The 15,299-nt window shown below is 41.3% G+C and overlaps 1 protein-coding gene across 1 annotated transcript in view; it reads left to right on the forward strand.

Annotated features, from left to right (window-relative positions):
- tomm20a (translocase of outer mitochondrial membrane 20) overlaps positions 1-14,634 on the forward strand; it is a 33,386-nt gene extending 18,752 nt beyond the window's left edge. Inside the window, exon 5 of the mRNA XM_087802774.1 lies at positions 14,498-14,634. Coding sequence (XP_087658900.1) covers positions 14,498-14,557 — 60 coding nt within the window. The 3' untranslated portion in view covers positions 14,558-14,634. The remainder of the gene's footprint in view (positions 1-14,497) is intronic.
- Positions 14,635-15,299: the final 665 nt, after the last annotated feature.

Here is a 15,299-nt window from a genome sequence, read left to right on the forward strand (position 1 = left end):
AATAAGGAGTGGCAGGGGCGGCGGTCCGTAGTGGGACGTAATGGTTTCTGTGGGTTGATGGTGGGAGGGCGGGGTGGGTACAAAGGACACGGCAGAGGACATCGCTCAGGGGAAAAAAAATAAAATCTGATTACACATCAATCTGGAAATGGATTGCTTTTCTGTGGCTGTTCGTGACCGCTTCGTCTTCAAAACCCCTTCAAGAGGCTGATTATCGGGATCGAAAGGAGGGTTTCTCTCGTCCGGCCGGGGCCACAGCTCAAATACTCAAGGGCACTATTTATTATCATATCAGGAACACAGGCGTGACTGTGCAAATAAAAGAACACATTATAACAACACAAAAATAAAAACATCTCAATTATTCAAGTCAAGGAAGATGGGTTTCAGTCCCGGGAGTTTACTATTGAGAGATCTGTCTCTCGGTTTTTCTCTCGATGCCCGGATTCATTTAATGACAATATTTTTTTTTCACGCTGTAGTGTTTTGTCGGAGTGTTTAAAAAGTGCCACCCGGTGTGCTGAGTCAGCGTCTGCTCTGCTACACGAGGCAAGGCTTCTCAATTATTCATTAAGAGGCAAAACACACACATGTGGTCTCACTCCGAGGGCGTAAAAGAACCCCACCCCCAGCCACACACACACACATACACACACACACACACACATACAGACAAAAAAAAACTTCCTTAGCAGGAAACAGATGACGCCTCCTTGTGCTGTGGAATTTTTGCAAAAATACACACTTCTGTTTCTGATTGTGTTGGTGTAGAATTTCATTCTGTGCTTGTGAAAAAAGACACGTTAACATCTTTCAAGGTCATAACAACCTCATATTATTGTTTATTTTCTCATAGCTATGTAGCTATTTATATCTATATATAGCTTCATTTTTTAATTCCCTGAAATTTCTTTAAAATGTTTAAGCATAGCTTTATTTTCTACGTAATAAAATCTCCATATGTCTCAAGCTACATTTATGTGCAAATCACCATTTTTTATTTGAGGATTTGAGGTAAACAACAGCCAAACAACAACGGCCAGTATCTCTATATTTCGTTAAAGATTTTCATCCTGAAGTAAAACAGAAAAGATTGCATGTATTGGTTGTTTTTTAAATAAGAAATTAAAGTTTGTGGTGATTTCAAATGAACCAGTTTTTTATTACATCAGTTGTTAAACTTAATATCAACATTTTTGTTTACTTTTGTTAAATGTTAGATAGATAATGTCATCTTATTGTTGGTTAGCTGTAAGCTAATGCAATGATAGCGCGGCTATGCTAAGATGAGCTAACGCCAATCTACTTTTTGTTCATAACGTCAATTTACCATTAGCCTAAAAATACTTTTGTGGATTTTTAGAGAAATAAATGCTGACAGACCTTTTAATTTTTTATTAACTGGAACATTTAATAGAACAAATAGTGTCTTTAGTGTGTTCGGTGGGAATTAAACGTGACCATCTCCTGTATGTTTAAAAAACAATTGGCCTTAGAAGGAATTCCAGGTTAATATATATGATTAAAAATATTATTACATATCATTTCTAAATAAGTCAACGAGGAAAAATTGGAGCTTTGTTTTTCTTCTTCGATGATGCGGCTACAAAGTAGCTACTCAAAGGTTCTGTAAACGATCCGGATCTCAATCTGTTTAAAAATGTATGTTGTTTAGATGAATGACGGGATATTGGCCGCGATGTTCCTGAATGAACGCTGCAAGAATCTCATTGAAGCCGGAGCGGGTTGGCAACCGAAGCGTACGAGATCACGGACGGGAAGGACCCGGCATTAGACGCTCTGGCTCGTAACAACGTCAGCGCTTATAACAAGTACGCAATAAAACTCACGATGACCCGGGCTTTGTAATTTAGAAAGTTCTTCAAGTCCAAGAAAAGAAATCTTTGAGGCTCAACAACTCTTGCCAAGACTGTCACAAGCGAGTGAATCCTCGTGTTGGAGGGTTCAACCTTCACTCCAGAAGGACTTTCCCATGAATTATGTATCTAATTTGACCTTTTTTTTTTGTTGGCATGCATGAGTAGACCGGTGTGTCTGTGCTGATGTTGTGTGTTAGCATGTGTGCGTCTGTGCTGACTGTGTGTTCAGTCCACGGTGAATTGATCCGGGCTGCTCTCTAGACTGGATGGAAAATGGCCCGGAGCGAGCAGTGAACACTGCATCAGCAGATGATGGGGGGGGGGGGGGGGGGAGCACCACAGTGTTGCCATCACAAGGCATCCCTCGCCACTGAGCATGCTCAGTTGGCCACGCCCCTCGCTCACTCCAGCCCAGCCTGTTTGAACCAGTCGGTCGAGGGCGGGGAAGGTGGAGAGGCAGTTCCGTCTCTTGTGACCTTCCAGACCACGTGCTGGGACAGTAAGTTGATGGGGGAGGGAGTTGTTGCTTCTCTTTTGGCTTCGAGGGCTAATGTGCCGTTATTTCAACACTCGCTGCGACACTTACATCTTGAAGACATGTGACAACTTTACACACCAAACTCCCCCAAACTCTTTGTTTGGAAACCTAATCAACTTTTCGTCAACTTTTGGTTTGATCGAGTAAACCAAATTGTAAATAAAGTCCTTGAATCATTTACCGGAGTTTAAGTATGAACTACAGGTTCACGTCGTCTTTACTAGTTAAGTGTTAAAATCAGTTGCTAGCTAATGCTAGCTGTCCACTGTGCTACTTCTAATTTTGATCTTTACTTTTTAACACCAGAAAAGAGGAGCTTTTATTTTTACTGTACACACCATAGTAAAATATCCCAAAAGGAAAGAACCATTTGTATCTTAATTATAATTTTTAATAACGGTTTGCAACAACAACTATGGTGGATTTTAGCACAACAATGCTATGTGGCTAATTATAGTGTTATTTACGTTTGTCTTCTTGTCGGGATCTCAAATGTAAACAAGCAAAGAACATGATTGAAACCTTAAAAATTAAGTGGTTGTGTTTGTTTGTTGTTGTGAATGAACCTTAATGCAACTTAACAATTAGAAGTCAAACCTCATCTGGATTTAGGAAGGTTTGTATGGCCTCTCACCGCTGCTGCTCAAACCAAAACTTAAAAACTTGACATTATAAAACAGCAGTTTAATAATATCATAAAAAAAACAACTTTCAAGTGCTTTGTTTACTTGTCAAATAATTATTTTTAAATGGTGCCAATATTTATTATGGTGTAAGAAAAAGGGAATTTTATTACAGGTATTACCTGTATGGGAGAGGAAGGAAAGTAAGATTGAACTTAAAGAAAACATGCTTTGCTACTTCCTTGAAAAAGTTACTGGACACGTTTTAACAAACTGTCGATGTTCTCCTGAAAAGTTAGTGTCTCTTCCCATGTAAACACCCCGTGGCGACGGGTTCAGGTTCGTCAGGGACGTGACTCTTACAGTTTTATGAGTGTCATAACTCCTGTCCTACAACTTCACACATCGCCGCTATTATCTCCTCGCCGTGCTGACGACGTTAAATTCCTCCATGAGCCACGCAGCAACGCTAACATCACAAGACCTTTTTTTCCCCTCCTCCCTCCCAAATCCTAATTCCCTCGAGGCTTTTTACACATTCTGTCTTGCTCGTCTCAACACAACCGCCCCCCCCCCCCTCTGCACGCCGCACTTCCTGTTTGTGTCAGCCGAGCATCAAGCCAATCAGCTGTGAAGGCTGTGATCCTCCTTGTAGCTGTTTACTAGCCTGTGGTCTGTTTAAAAAAAGACTGAAAGCGAGCTAAGCTCGGTTCAGGCTGCTGAGTAAGCAGACACGCAAAGCCTCACTCAAGTCCACAAGTGACCTATATACATCTGCTGCTTATAGAACTGTGTGTCTCCTGTCCCTCCACCGGTTTATTTGCTTATCTGTGTCTCTGGCCGTGCAACAGGATCTGCACGCTGACATTTTTTTGTTGCTGCTCGGGGTTGGAATGTGCCGCTTTTGCAAGTTTCGAAGATAACAAAGCAGCATGAGGCGGCGGAGAGTAAACTTTGGATGAGGTCACGGTCCGCCAACGCAGCACACTGTGACATGAGCGGGGATTTTGTTCTGAGGGCACGCCCCTCGTTTGTGTCATACCTCGACTGTTTTCCTGTTTGCTCAGCTCGCAACTTCTGGATGACAATCGCGGGTCACGGAGCCTGTTTTTGTTAGAACAAGAGCAGACTTACAGAGAAAGAACGCCACAGAAAATAGAGAACATACTTGTGCTGATACAATTTCTCTTGACGCTTCTGTGTGTCCCCGACGTGTTGGAGCCTGTCCCGGCTGCCCGGGGGAAGAGGTGGGAGACACCCGCCCGAACTAGGGCGCCAGTCAATCACATGTAATATCAACATTAAATAAATAAAAACAACATTTTTTAAAATACTATTGAGGCCTTATGTCTTCATATTAAAATATACTGTTGGTCACAGCTGGTAAATTCAAGACACCAATGGTTCAATGATAATAATTGAAAGTACAAACTTATCTTTAGACAAAGCATATATCATGACCCTTAAATTAGCATTAAAGCTTTACCCTTCATCACACTAGTAAGAGAATATGATGAAGTTAAAAAAAAAGGACAATAATGGCAGAGTATAGTATTTTAAAAAGTTAGACAAGTGCAAGAAAGTTTAAACCCAGACATGATGCTACGTACTGATTCTATGTTAAGTGAGTAAGTAAGTAAGTAAGTAATTTATATTTATAGAGCGCTTTTCCAGACAAGGGTCACAAAGTGCTTAAACAATCAAAACAACACTCAATAAAAATATATGCTTAAAGGTCAAGACAACACCGAGAGAAACACAGAAGTCTCAACGAAAAGCCTGAACAAATAAAAGTCTTAAGATGTTCCTTGAGGGAGTCAGTAGATGTTAAGGTGCTAGTTTGACACTTCCAGACGTACCCTTCAGATATATGCACTTTTTTAAATGATCTGTTTAAAACAAATTTAGATCAGTCAAAGGCGGTCAAGTAAAATGTTGCCTCCGGCACATAAGTCAAAAGTACTGTAAAAAAGTTTGTCATGAAAGTACTTTGAGTCATTGAAGCTAACACCCTGAGTGTGTTTAATGTCGTCATCCAACTGCTCCAGATAAGCACCATTTGCTTTGAGGGCTAAATAACTCGCTATACTGCTCTAAAACAAATACCGTTTTTTTGGCACTTGCTCAGAAGTCCTGGCGGCCCCTACACCTCATGACAAGTCATGTAGTGGGAGCAAATATCAACAAAGATCTTGCTGCCGGGGCGTCTGAGTTCATGGGTATTACATGAGCACTAATGCTGGATTCAACGCTCCCTGTGGCCCGTCGCTGGGTGTTTATACCCCTTGAATGAAAGCTGCTAGTCAGACAGTCTGATAGCTTGGCCTGGAATTAGTTTTGGAAAGTCATGAGATTTCCAGGTGGCTCGGCTTTCCTCGAATTGTTAAGCAGGGATTTTTTTAAAACCTCTCGCCAACGCAGCCCGGGCTAATACAATTACTACACGTATACAATTACTACACGTATACAATTACACACACACAGAAAAAAACCCACTAATATTGATGAGGGGCATTTGGGAACTTTTCCAGAAACTGAAGGTGGAACTATCTGGCAACACACGGATGGAGCTTGAATAATAAGCTTGAACTATTGGTGAACTCCAGCACCGCGCCAGAGATCAGCACCACATGATACCCAGCACACCCGCTGACCTCCAGGAGACGTACATGTGTGAATCACCAGACTGTCCTACAGTAGGAAAACTACTTTACAAAACCATGAAAGAAATCAAGAAAATAATCAAATTTTTCCCAAGCTTATAGGTGAATTCCTTGACCAATTTTACAAGTCGTTTTTCTTGTAAAATTGCACGTTATTTTCCCACTTCCCAGACACAGTACTCTCCTGCACCTGCATGACTGTCCTTTTGACAAACCTGGTGATTGTTGGGAGGTGGCGACGGCAGCCAACCAAAAGTGGAAAGACAAATACAAACCGGTGCTGGAGCGGTTGGGAGATCCCGCCCACTGGCAGCTGAAAAAAAAAAGCGTGTGTGTGTGAGGCGGTTCAATGTTTAACCCTTGTGTCAACAGCGAGCATGTGTCACAACAGCATTCCTGCGAAGGCCTGTGACGGAGCGGTTTCATAATGAGAGCTCAGCATTGTTCACCGGCAGCAGGAGAAAAAAAAAAAAAAAAGCTGCTTTGTCTCGGCGTCGGACGACATCGTGTTTCCCCCATGCGTTAATCAACGCAGAGATCCGCTCCTTGAACTCTGCGTTAACTAAAAAGTAAACAGCTCCGTCGTCCCGGGCTGTGAATGGTTAACGTGTGCAGATTATCCACTTACATGGAGGGTTGAACTTTGCCTGTCGTTAGGCAACCGCATTTTTTTTTTTTTCATGCGAGAGGGAAGCGCGTCACTTGGCGCTTCGGGGCTAGTTGATAATTACTTGAAAATAAAAGTACCGGCATGGATGTGTCACTCTTCTAGACGGAGCCGTTTCCCCCCCCCCCCCTCCGAGGGCCCGTCTGACTCCGCCCTCCTATTGTGCCGAACGAGGTGAACTTTATCCCGCTTTGTGGCGAAACAGCTTTTCCAGCGATTTGCATAGAACAAGGTCAAAAGACAAATCTGCTCAACAATGTTTATCCCGTCACGGAGGGAGGGAGGAGGAGGAAGTCACCTTTAGAACACTCCCTCGCTCGACCGGATTGCGAGACGTTATGAACGGCAAACAGGTAACAGTCAACAGTGCCCTTTGGACGGGCAGGTTTTTTTTTTTTTTTTCGCAAACACATGGTGCGAGACTTTATCAGCACTTGTAGTCATTACAAATTTGCACAATACAAACACCCGGCTCTGTATCACCTTGGTCTTATCGGGCTCCTTCAAGGGCACTGAACTTTCCCACAGAGCTCCCACTGCTGAGGCCTCTTGCGTCCCGAGGGAGTGCGCTGTTGCGTCAAGGCCTGCTTGTTTATTCTGTTAGCTTCCCACAGTATCGCTGGTCCGCTCTCCGGCCGTGCACGACAGGGTCTTTTTCTCAGAATAAGTGCTGCGTATATATGACACTATGACCGTACAAAAACAGGTTCGGTAGAGTAAACATGGCCGATGTGTCGCCGTCGCACACAATGACAGCAGCTGCTGCTGCTGCTGGCGTTACCTGGAGACTCAAAGGGCAAAACTTTATTTGGACGCCAAACTCGAAAGGGGAATGTATCGCCAGAAATGTGTGATCAATCGGCACTTCTTTTTTTAGGGGGTTGACCATTAAACTATCTTACACTTGGTGTGACCGGTCAGTTTTGAACACTTGTTTGAACCACAAGGCCAGGTTCAGCGGGGCTGGGAAGGCGTCCCAAGAGCACTTTCTGTTGACCTTTTGGGTTCTTCAATTGAAGAAATAATTTGACTGTCTTTCTGCTTAGCCTTTCCCTACGTCTCGTCTTCCATCTTTTTCATAGAGAGTAGCAGATCTGAATCATCCTTAACTATCTTTTCAGAAACCAGCTTAAAAACCTACTTGAGACTCAGCGATCACAACCCTACCATGGTCCTAGTCTTGTGTTCCTGATTCTTTCTTTACTTTCCCGTCTGACTTTGAAGTGGATTTGGAAAAGGCGGAGACACTTGACGACCATACAATTAGTTTTTTTCGGGACGTCACCACACACGAGGGGGGTCGGGTCGGCACCCGTGGCCATCCTTCAGCGTGCCGGGAGCCCTGAATGTGACAACCGATGCTCCCCAGCTGCTTCTTGTACCGTTCAGCCAAAAAACCGCAGGGCGGCTAACGAACGCCACGCCGTCGTGACAACTTGCGCTTTTATGGGGAAAAGGCAGGAAGCAACGTCTCTGGTCCGGGGCGCCACATCGCACGACGGAACACCCTCAATAAAGCAGAGAATCACAGAAAGGGCAGTCATCTGCGGAATCTGTGACGAGAGCCACCGCTGATTTATGTGCACGACCAAAAAAGGCCAAGGGTGTGTGTGTGTTTATATCCTTGTTAGACAGCATAATCACTTCCGAACTTCCCCGCAAAACATCTGAGAGCAAAGCATTTCAGCTGCGTTTATCCCGGATCTTCACAACTTGTCAAATAAAGCCACACGCGATCCACGAAACAATTCCTACCGCAATGCTTTTTTTTTCCAAATTAGGGCAGCATCTGCTATTCTTGGGTTCCCTTCCTCTCACGGTTTCGCTAACTGCACTCCCTCCATCACACTCTGTCTGCGCTCTTTCAACATCGCGGAGAACGTTTGATCCACAACATTGACGCAGAAAATGTGTTCTAAATAAAGACGAATGTGCATGTTCTTTAGAGGATATTTGCAGAACGTATGCACGTGGTTTCAACCCGTCGCTCGACATAATGACAGATGAGGACACACGGTAGGTAAAAATAGCCTGATATATCTGATATCCACCTGAAAACCGAGCCAGAGAGCAAAGATAGCCGCTCGGCCAGGGATGTCAGCAGCCGGGGTTGAAAAATAGACAGAAGCCACGGCAATAAATAAGCCCGTTTGAGAAACTTTAGTCTTGGCCGGTGTAGACGAGGTTACATAATCCTGATCTTCTGTTGATGACCTACCAATAATCAGGTTTTACGCTTTAATGGAAAAGAGAGAAGAGATGAAGATAAGTGATTTAGACAAGGAAGATCTTTGACTTAAATTACCACAAATCTTAACTGACAAAGGATCTTAATAAACTATTATAGCCACTGATGCGTAAATAAACCACTTAAAAACCAGATTGAATTACTCTTTCAAACCTTTAAATTCTCTGTTTCATTCACGATAACTCCTACTCGGAAACCCCTAAATATTACTAAGTATTTTTTTCTAGTCAAAATTTTTATTTTTTAATTAGTTATTATTTCAGTGAGATATAGGAAGTTTTGTCACTATATCTCGGATTTCTTGCTCAAATATTTGTTTTTTTCCACTTATTACAAACCTTTATTTCCGGTATTTGCTTCACCATCAGGAAACCAAATATCTGGCTAGCATGACAATGCTAAACTAGAATAATCTCTTTTAACATATTTGTATAGGGTTTAAACTGGATCATAAAACTCCATCCTTAAGAAATCCTGCAACACAAAAATATCCCACAAACATTAAGTTTGAACACTTAGCAAAGAGATTATCTTAAGCTCTTAGTCCTGTTTGTATGTTAACCATTTGTCTTGTTGACATCGAGACCTCTCCGACCAATATTGGGAATATTTCCAAAACCAACAACAATGATCACTCAGTGAATGAACCTAGAAGATGCAGGACATGTGGGAACAATGGAGCCATTCATGAAAAAACTAGTTCTTCCGGACGACTTCTGGTAACCGTTGGAGAACAAATGTAAACATTCCGCTTACGTTTCACCTTCAGGTGACAAACATACATTTTTTGCTTTTAACAGGTAGTTACTTGATAAACTGTCACTTCTGTATTCACTGCGAACGGCTCAGGCTCGGAATGTTTATTGAAAAGAAAACTATGACGATCCTCCACCACTTAAAGAGAGCCTGAGGCGACAGCTCTGTGACACAAGCAGCAATTTCAGGACAACTATATTTATATTACGAGAACTCTACGTGTAATTACAGCCTTTTTTCTTGTTTGAATATTATGTGTCACAACACCGGCGCTGTACAAAGGGTGTGTTCGTGAGGACAAAATCATTTCTGTCTCTCTTGGTAAAGGAATAATCAGATTATATTGCCAGCTATATTTAGCTTGAGCTCTAGGCTCACTTGTTAACTGATAAAGTGCTACTATTGATAACCACTTTTCAAGTGTTTATTGTTAAACACTTTGAAAAGCAAAGTACATTTTTTAAAATACATTTCTGTATTAATACCTTTCTTCAAGTCATCCCGAAGTAAAACTAAAGCGCTTAAGTTCTTAGTTAGCATCTGGCTATTCCCTAAAATAGAAAATGTATTGTAGTTTTTTGAGCTTTAAATTCTAGAATATTTTTGTTGTGTATAATTCTAGTGGCAAACAAAACTAGTTTTCAGGTTATGATTGCAATCTTGTACAGTGAACTATGCTAACTAGCTCACCAATCTTCAACAATTTAGTCAACCCCTAAGAATAACCCGCTGGCTCGGATTTACTAAATATAAATAAAAGGGTAGTTAGCTTCCAAGGCGACTTCTTCATACTCGATTCTTTAGTTGCTATTAGCTTCTACCGTCAGAAGCTATTGCGAACCAAAAGGATTTAGCATACGGCAGAATAGCATTACATTTAGGTTATTTTTGTTATTGTATTTGCGTCAATATGCTAGTTGTTGACAATGTCCGTGGACAATACTAGTGATAATTTCAATGTTAAAGTAATAGTTCACCCAAATTCAAGTCAAATTTCGCTCATTTTCTACTCAACATCAAGTTATGATACGTTTCTTTTTGGACTTACAAGCAGAAATGTACGTCCATATGACGGTTGTGAACGGCGCCCATCTGTTAAGTCCCTTTTATATTGAAGCCTGAACATGATAAATTGTTTAGAAAAAAAATAAAATGCGTCTATATTTTAAACTTTCTAGTTGCAGAACCTAAAAGGCTAACATGCTACACAGACAGGAAAACACTTCATGATGAATCTAGTGTGTTTACACTCTGAGTTTGCGTGAGATTTTCCTCAGATTACTTTGAAAATACTCCCACCACTTAGTTGACTATGAGTAGAAAATAATTGAAATTAGAATTTTGATGAATATTTAAAGTGGGAAATATAGTTGAAGAAACCAGGAAGATGCTCATCAGGTCTAATCCGTATTCTTTTTTTTACATTTTATATTGACATTTATTCTGCTTTATTTACCACCTGGTCTGCTCTGGTCCTGACCGAAGGGCAGATTCTGGAGGATACCAGCTTGTTGTCTTCCTACTAATGGATACACATGTGGCACATCTGTGTCCAAGCCTGACTCATTACTCACTCTTTTTTTTATGTTCCATTCTGTGCAGCCATGGCAACTGCCGTGTGTTTGGCGGAAAGCTTTTGAAGGCAGTGGAAAAAAAAAAAAGGAACGAGGGAGGGAGGGAGGGAGGGAGGGATGGAGGGAGGGAGTATGAAGCAAGAGGCGCAGAGGGAGGGAGGGAGAGCTCTCAGTAGTTGGCCTACATCCAGTGTAATCATGCCATGGAGCCGAAATGAGGCCTTTGGCAGCACACCAGGTTTCTGAGAACAAAGATGTGAGCTTCTAATGTTGGCGGTGGGGCCTGCTTGGCATCCTTTGCCATTTCCCAGCAGCCCTTGCCTTGGCCGACCGCCAGGACAACCCCCCCACCCTCCACCACCACCCCCACCTCCCAAACCCCCACCTTCCCTGCAAAAAGGGACTGCAAAGAGGATCAGAATAAAGAGAGAGACTTGTTTTTCACTCGCCTCTCGCTCTGGCCCAATGACATCACCTCTGCAGCCTCCAGCCCCCTGGATTCCAGTCGCCCCGGCACATTTTTTTCCCCCACTCCGCTGACGGACCCTCCATTTTATTTGAATTCCTCCATTTTACTCCAAAGTGAAAGTGAGACACTTAACCCCCCGGCGAAAAAAATGACCGGATCAGCTGAACTAAAACACGTCAATAAAAAATGGATTTTCTAAAAAGTGTCGGTCGACCCTTTGTTTTTTTATGCAGTTAAGAGATAAGATCTGAGAGCTGCCTCTCCTCATTAGAAACACCCCCCCCCACCACACACTGTCCTGCGATAACCTTTTGCGTCCATGCCGCATGTTTTCACCTCAGCAGCTAAAAAGGTTATATAACGCCAGAGCAGCCGGAGAGAGAAAAAAAAAGATGAAAACACACGCGAAAAAATGTAAAAAAAAAAAGAAAAAGCATCCAATGTTGTTCCCGGAAAAAACTTCAGAGAGAATTCGCGATGATTCGTCCACATGAATAAAAGATGGCCGATGTAAAATTCAACAGGCTCAGAAAAGTAGCGGAGCAAAAAATAGCTTCACCTCATCAGGCCCGCGCCGCCGCCGCCACATGCTGGGTATTCCCCTGGCCGTCGCCCACCCCTCGCTCTTTATTTAGCCGTTTACTGTTGCGGTGTGGAAATACAAAAAAAAAAAAAGAAGAAGTAGAAGAAGAAGAAGAAGTATCATCTGCTTCACTGAAAATCATGGCGCGGGTCACGCTGGTTCATTCCTCTCTCGCCATGTGCGTGTCTGTCTTCACACTTTTCCTTTGTGTTTCAACACTATTTATGGAGATGAAAGCTGGCTCAGCGTTGACATCGATACTCCTGGTGAATCTGGAAGCTACAGCCGACATCAGAGACGGTTCCTCAACATGTATCACTAAAATAAGATAGAAAAACATGATAGCCAAACACGTGTTGCCTTTCTATTATTGAGCTAAGTATTGTCGAGAACGTTATCTAAAGATATCGCTAATAACAACAAGGTGTTTAACAACTGCTGACTCAAAAGTCTCTTGCAATGGATTCTAATATAAGCTATTTATGGAAAAACTACAGTATTATTCAGTGACACGAAAGGTTTAATATACCGAGGCGACATGTTGCTACTTAGTAAACAACATCCTGAAATGTTAGCATCATATCAAGAAAGTCAACATCCAACCATCCAATGTCTTTACTATGCTAATATAGTTAGCTGCTAAGAGAGATAAATTCATGATAGCTTGACACATGTTGCCTTTTTTTTTATTAAACTAATTGTTGTCAACAAAATATCACTAAAAGCCACATAATAACAACAAAGCGCTAGCCTAATAGTGTTTGATAACTCGCACGTACTTACAATGAACTAGAACTAAATGGATTATTTTACAAGCTATTTTTGAAATAGCACAATCCTTACATTTTTTGGCATCTTAACCAAAAGGTCAACATCGAAGCATTCTATATCTGTACTATGCCAATATAGCTAGCTGCTAAGAGAGCTAAGTTCAGTTTGGACTGAAATAATTCACTTCCCAAACGTCTATATACATCTTTATATATATAATGATGCTAATAGCTAAGCTGTGACTCACTTGTAAAACATACACTTCAACACTAAATACTTTTCTTTTCTAAATATTATTTATACTTTCATAAGATAAACTAGAAAACATGATAGCTTGATAGTCTTTTCTATTATTAGTCAATAACATTGTATGAAAATATTGCTAATAACAAGCCACACATAATAACAACACAGTGTTAGCATAATAGCATCTCCTAACTCCTAAAACAATTAACCAGAGCATGATAGATTCTATTTTAATTTGTAAAGTTATTTTTGAATAACTTGGTTTATTCAGTTAAACGAAAAGTAAAATATACTGAGACGAAATGTCGCTACTTGTTTGTTAAACACAATCGTGACATGTTAGCATCGTAACAGTTAAGTCAACATCCAGGCATTCTACAGTATATTGATCCTATGCTAAACGCGTTATCTGCTAAGGGAGCTAACTTTAGTTTGGACTGAAACAACTGACTTTCAAAACGTCTATATATATATTGAATGATGCTAACGGCTAAGCTATGACTCACTTGTAAAACAAACGCTTTCAACAAGTTCAATATTTTTCAGCATAATATTTGTATTTTAACTGTAAGCGTATGTCATGAGCAAGCCCTGCCAGTCACGCGTTACTCTAACCGTTAACCTAGTTTAGCTTAACCACACAGTTTCATGAAGTCATGATTTATTAATCGTCGTGTAAATGACAATATTGCCTTGAATATGACACAGTCATTAACGGATTAAACGATCGACTGTCAAGAAGGTTTTTTTGTCAAAACAATCAAAGCTATGATTAGGTCAGTATTTCAATGGTCCACCACTTCCTGTTTACAAAAATATAGGGCCAGTGTAGTATATCAACGTTTCAAACTGTACGTTTGATGAAATTAATTCTGTTCCGAGAGGCTGACTCTAAAACATCAATGCCTTCATTAGAGAAGCAGGTCATTTGAGTATTTAATTCAATCCCAGCATGTGGTCCTTCTTGCATAATTGTGCGCCGCTAGTAGCTTTGCACAAACATTGACTGAGCTAAAGGATCAAAGAGTTCGAAACAACCGCTTCCCACCGTCTGAAGGAAAGAGTTTGTTTGTTTTGCCCCCTCGCAGGAGTCATTTCCTAGCAATGCCGTAAAGCCTAACAACACTTCCGAGTGTTGTTCGCCTCCAGTGAAGGGGAGGCAGAGTCTCGGGGAAGACGTCCGAGGGAAATATCATTGTTGCGTTTTTTTAGAAGGGAAAACGGAAAAAAAAGGGGCGAGCAATCGTTGGTAAACATCTTAACTACTGTATTTTTGTTGGGTGGAAAGTCTTTTTGAAGCCTGCAGCCACAGAGCGTGATCACGGGTGCAGGCACGCCGCCAAGCTGCCTGATGTCCTATAGACGGGGCGAGGCGGATGAGTGTACGTGACTTCACATCTCGCTTCCTTTTTTTTTTTTTTCTTCCTCCTCCCAACGTCACATGGACTTGCACAAACATATCCTGCTTTGTGTCTGCAGGTTTCAGACGCGTTGCCTCACCCAGAGCCCGAGGCGACGAGCTGCACCGAGTTGGAATGAGACCAGATGAGAGGGAAGACAAACCCACTCTAGAGACACTCCTTTTTCAGCTTCAAACTGCACTTTTACTTCAGGGAATTTTCAGCTCCCATGTTTGACCTTTTTTTCTTCCCCTGTTATGTAAAAACCTGAATTTGATCAGCGCTGGAGTTTTTCCGTTTTACAATAAAAAAAAATTAAAAAAGGGGGGAAAGTTGAATCAATCTTTGTCATAAGTAATGATGCTTTCATTTTCTCATGTTTGAAAAGAGATTAGGAAAAGCAGAATTAACTTTCTCTTCCTCTATTTGTCGTCATGTGACCTGTGAAGTTTGCTGTATTATTCCCTGATCTCATGAGATTTGAATGAATCATTTTTTTAAATCCTTGACTCTTTATTTTTAAAGCTTTGAAAGGTTTCAGCGACTATTATCTCACAGTCCAAAAAAAGGGTTAAACATTTAAAAACTATGATGAAACAGGAAGTCATTAAGCGACGATAATCTTTCGGTGAATCATTTTTTCATTAGCAGAATAACAACAGGAAGTTGTTTGCTAATCGCTATTACACATCTGTGATCATTCACACGGATTCTACAAAAAAATGGTTTATTTGATGTATTCATATGTTGTTATTGTCAATTTTGAACAGAAAGAACAAGCGCTTAAAATTGTAACTGAGGGGAAAAAAAGATCCGACTTAAGACTCTGCTGTGTTTTAAAAAAAAATCTATCAAAATTCACGGTCCTTTTGCCTAAAATA

Source organism: Callionymus lyra, chromosome 11 (assembly GCF_982586985.1).
Source record: "Callionymus lyra chromosome 11, fCalLyr1.hap1.1, whole genome shotgun sequence".
Taxonomy (NCBI): Eukaryota; Metazoa; Chordata; class Actinopteri; order Syngnathiformes; family Callionymidae; genus Callionymus; species Callionymus lyra.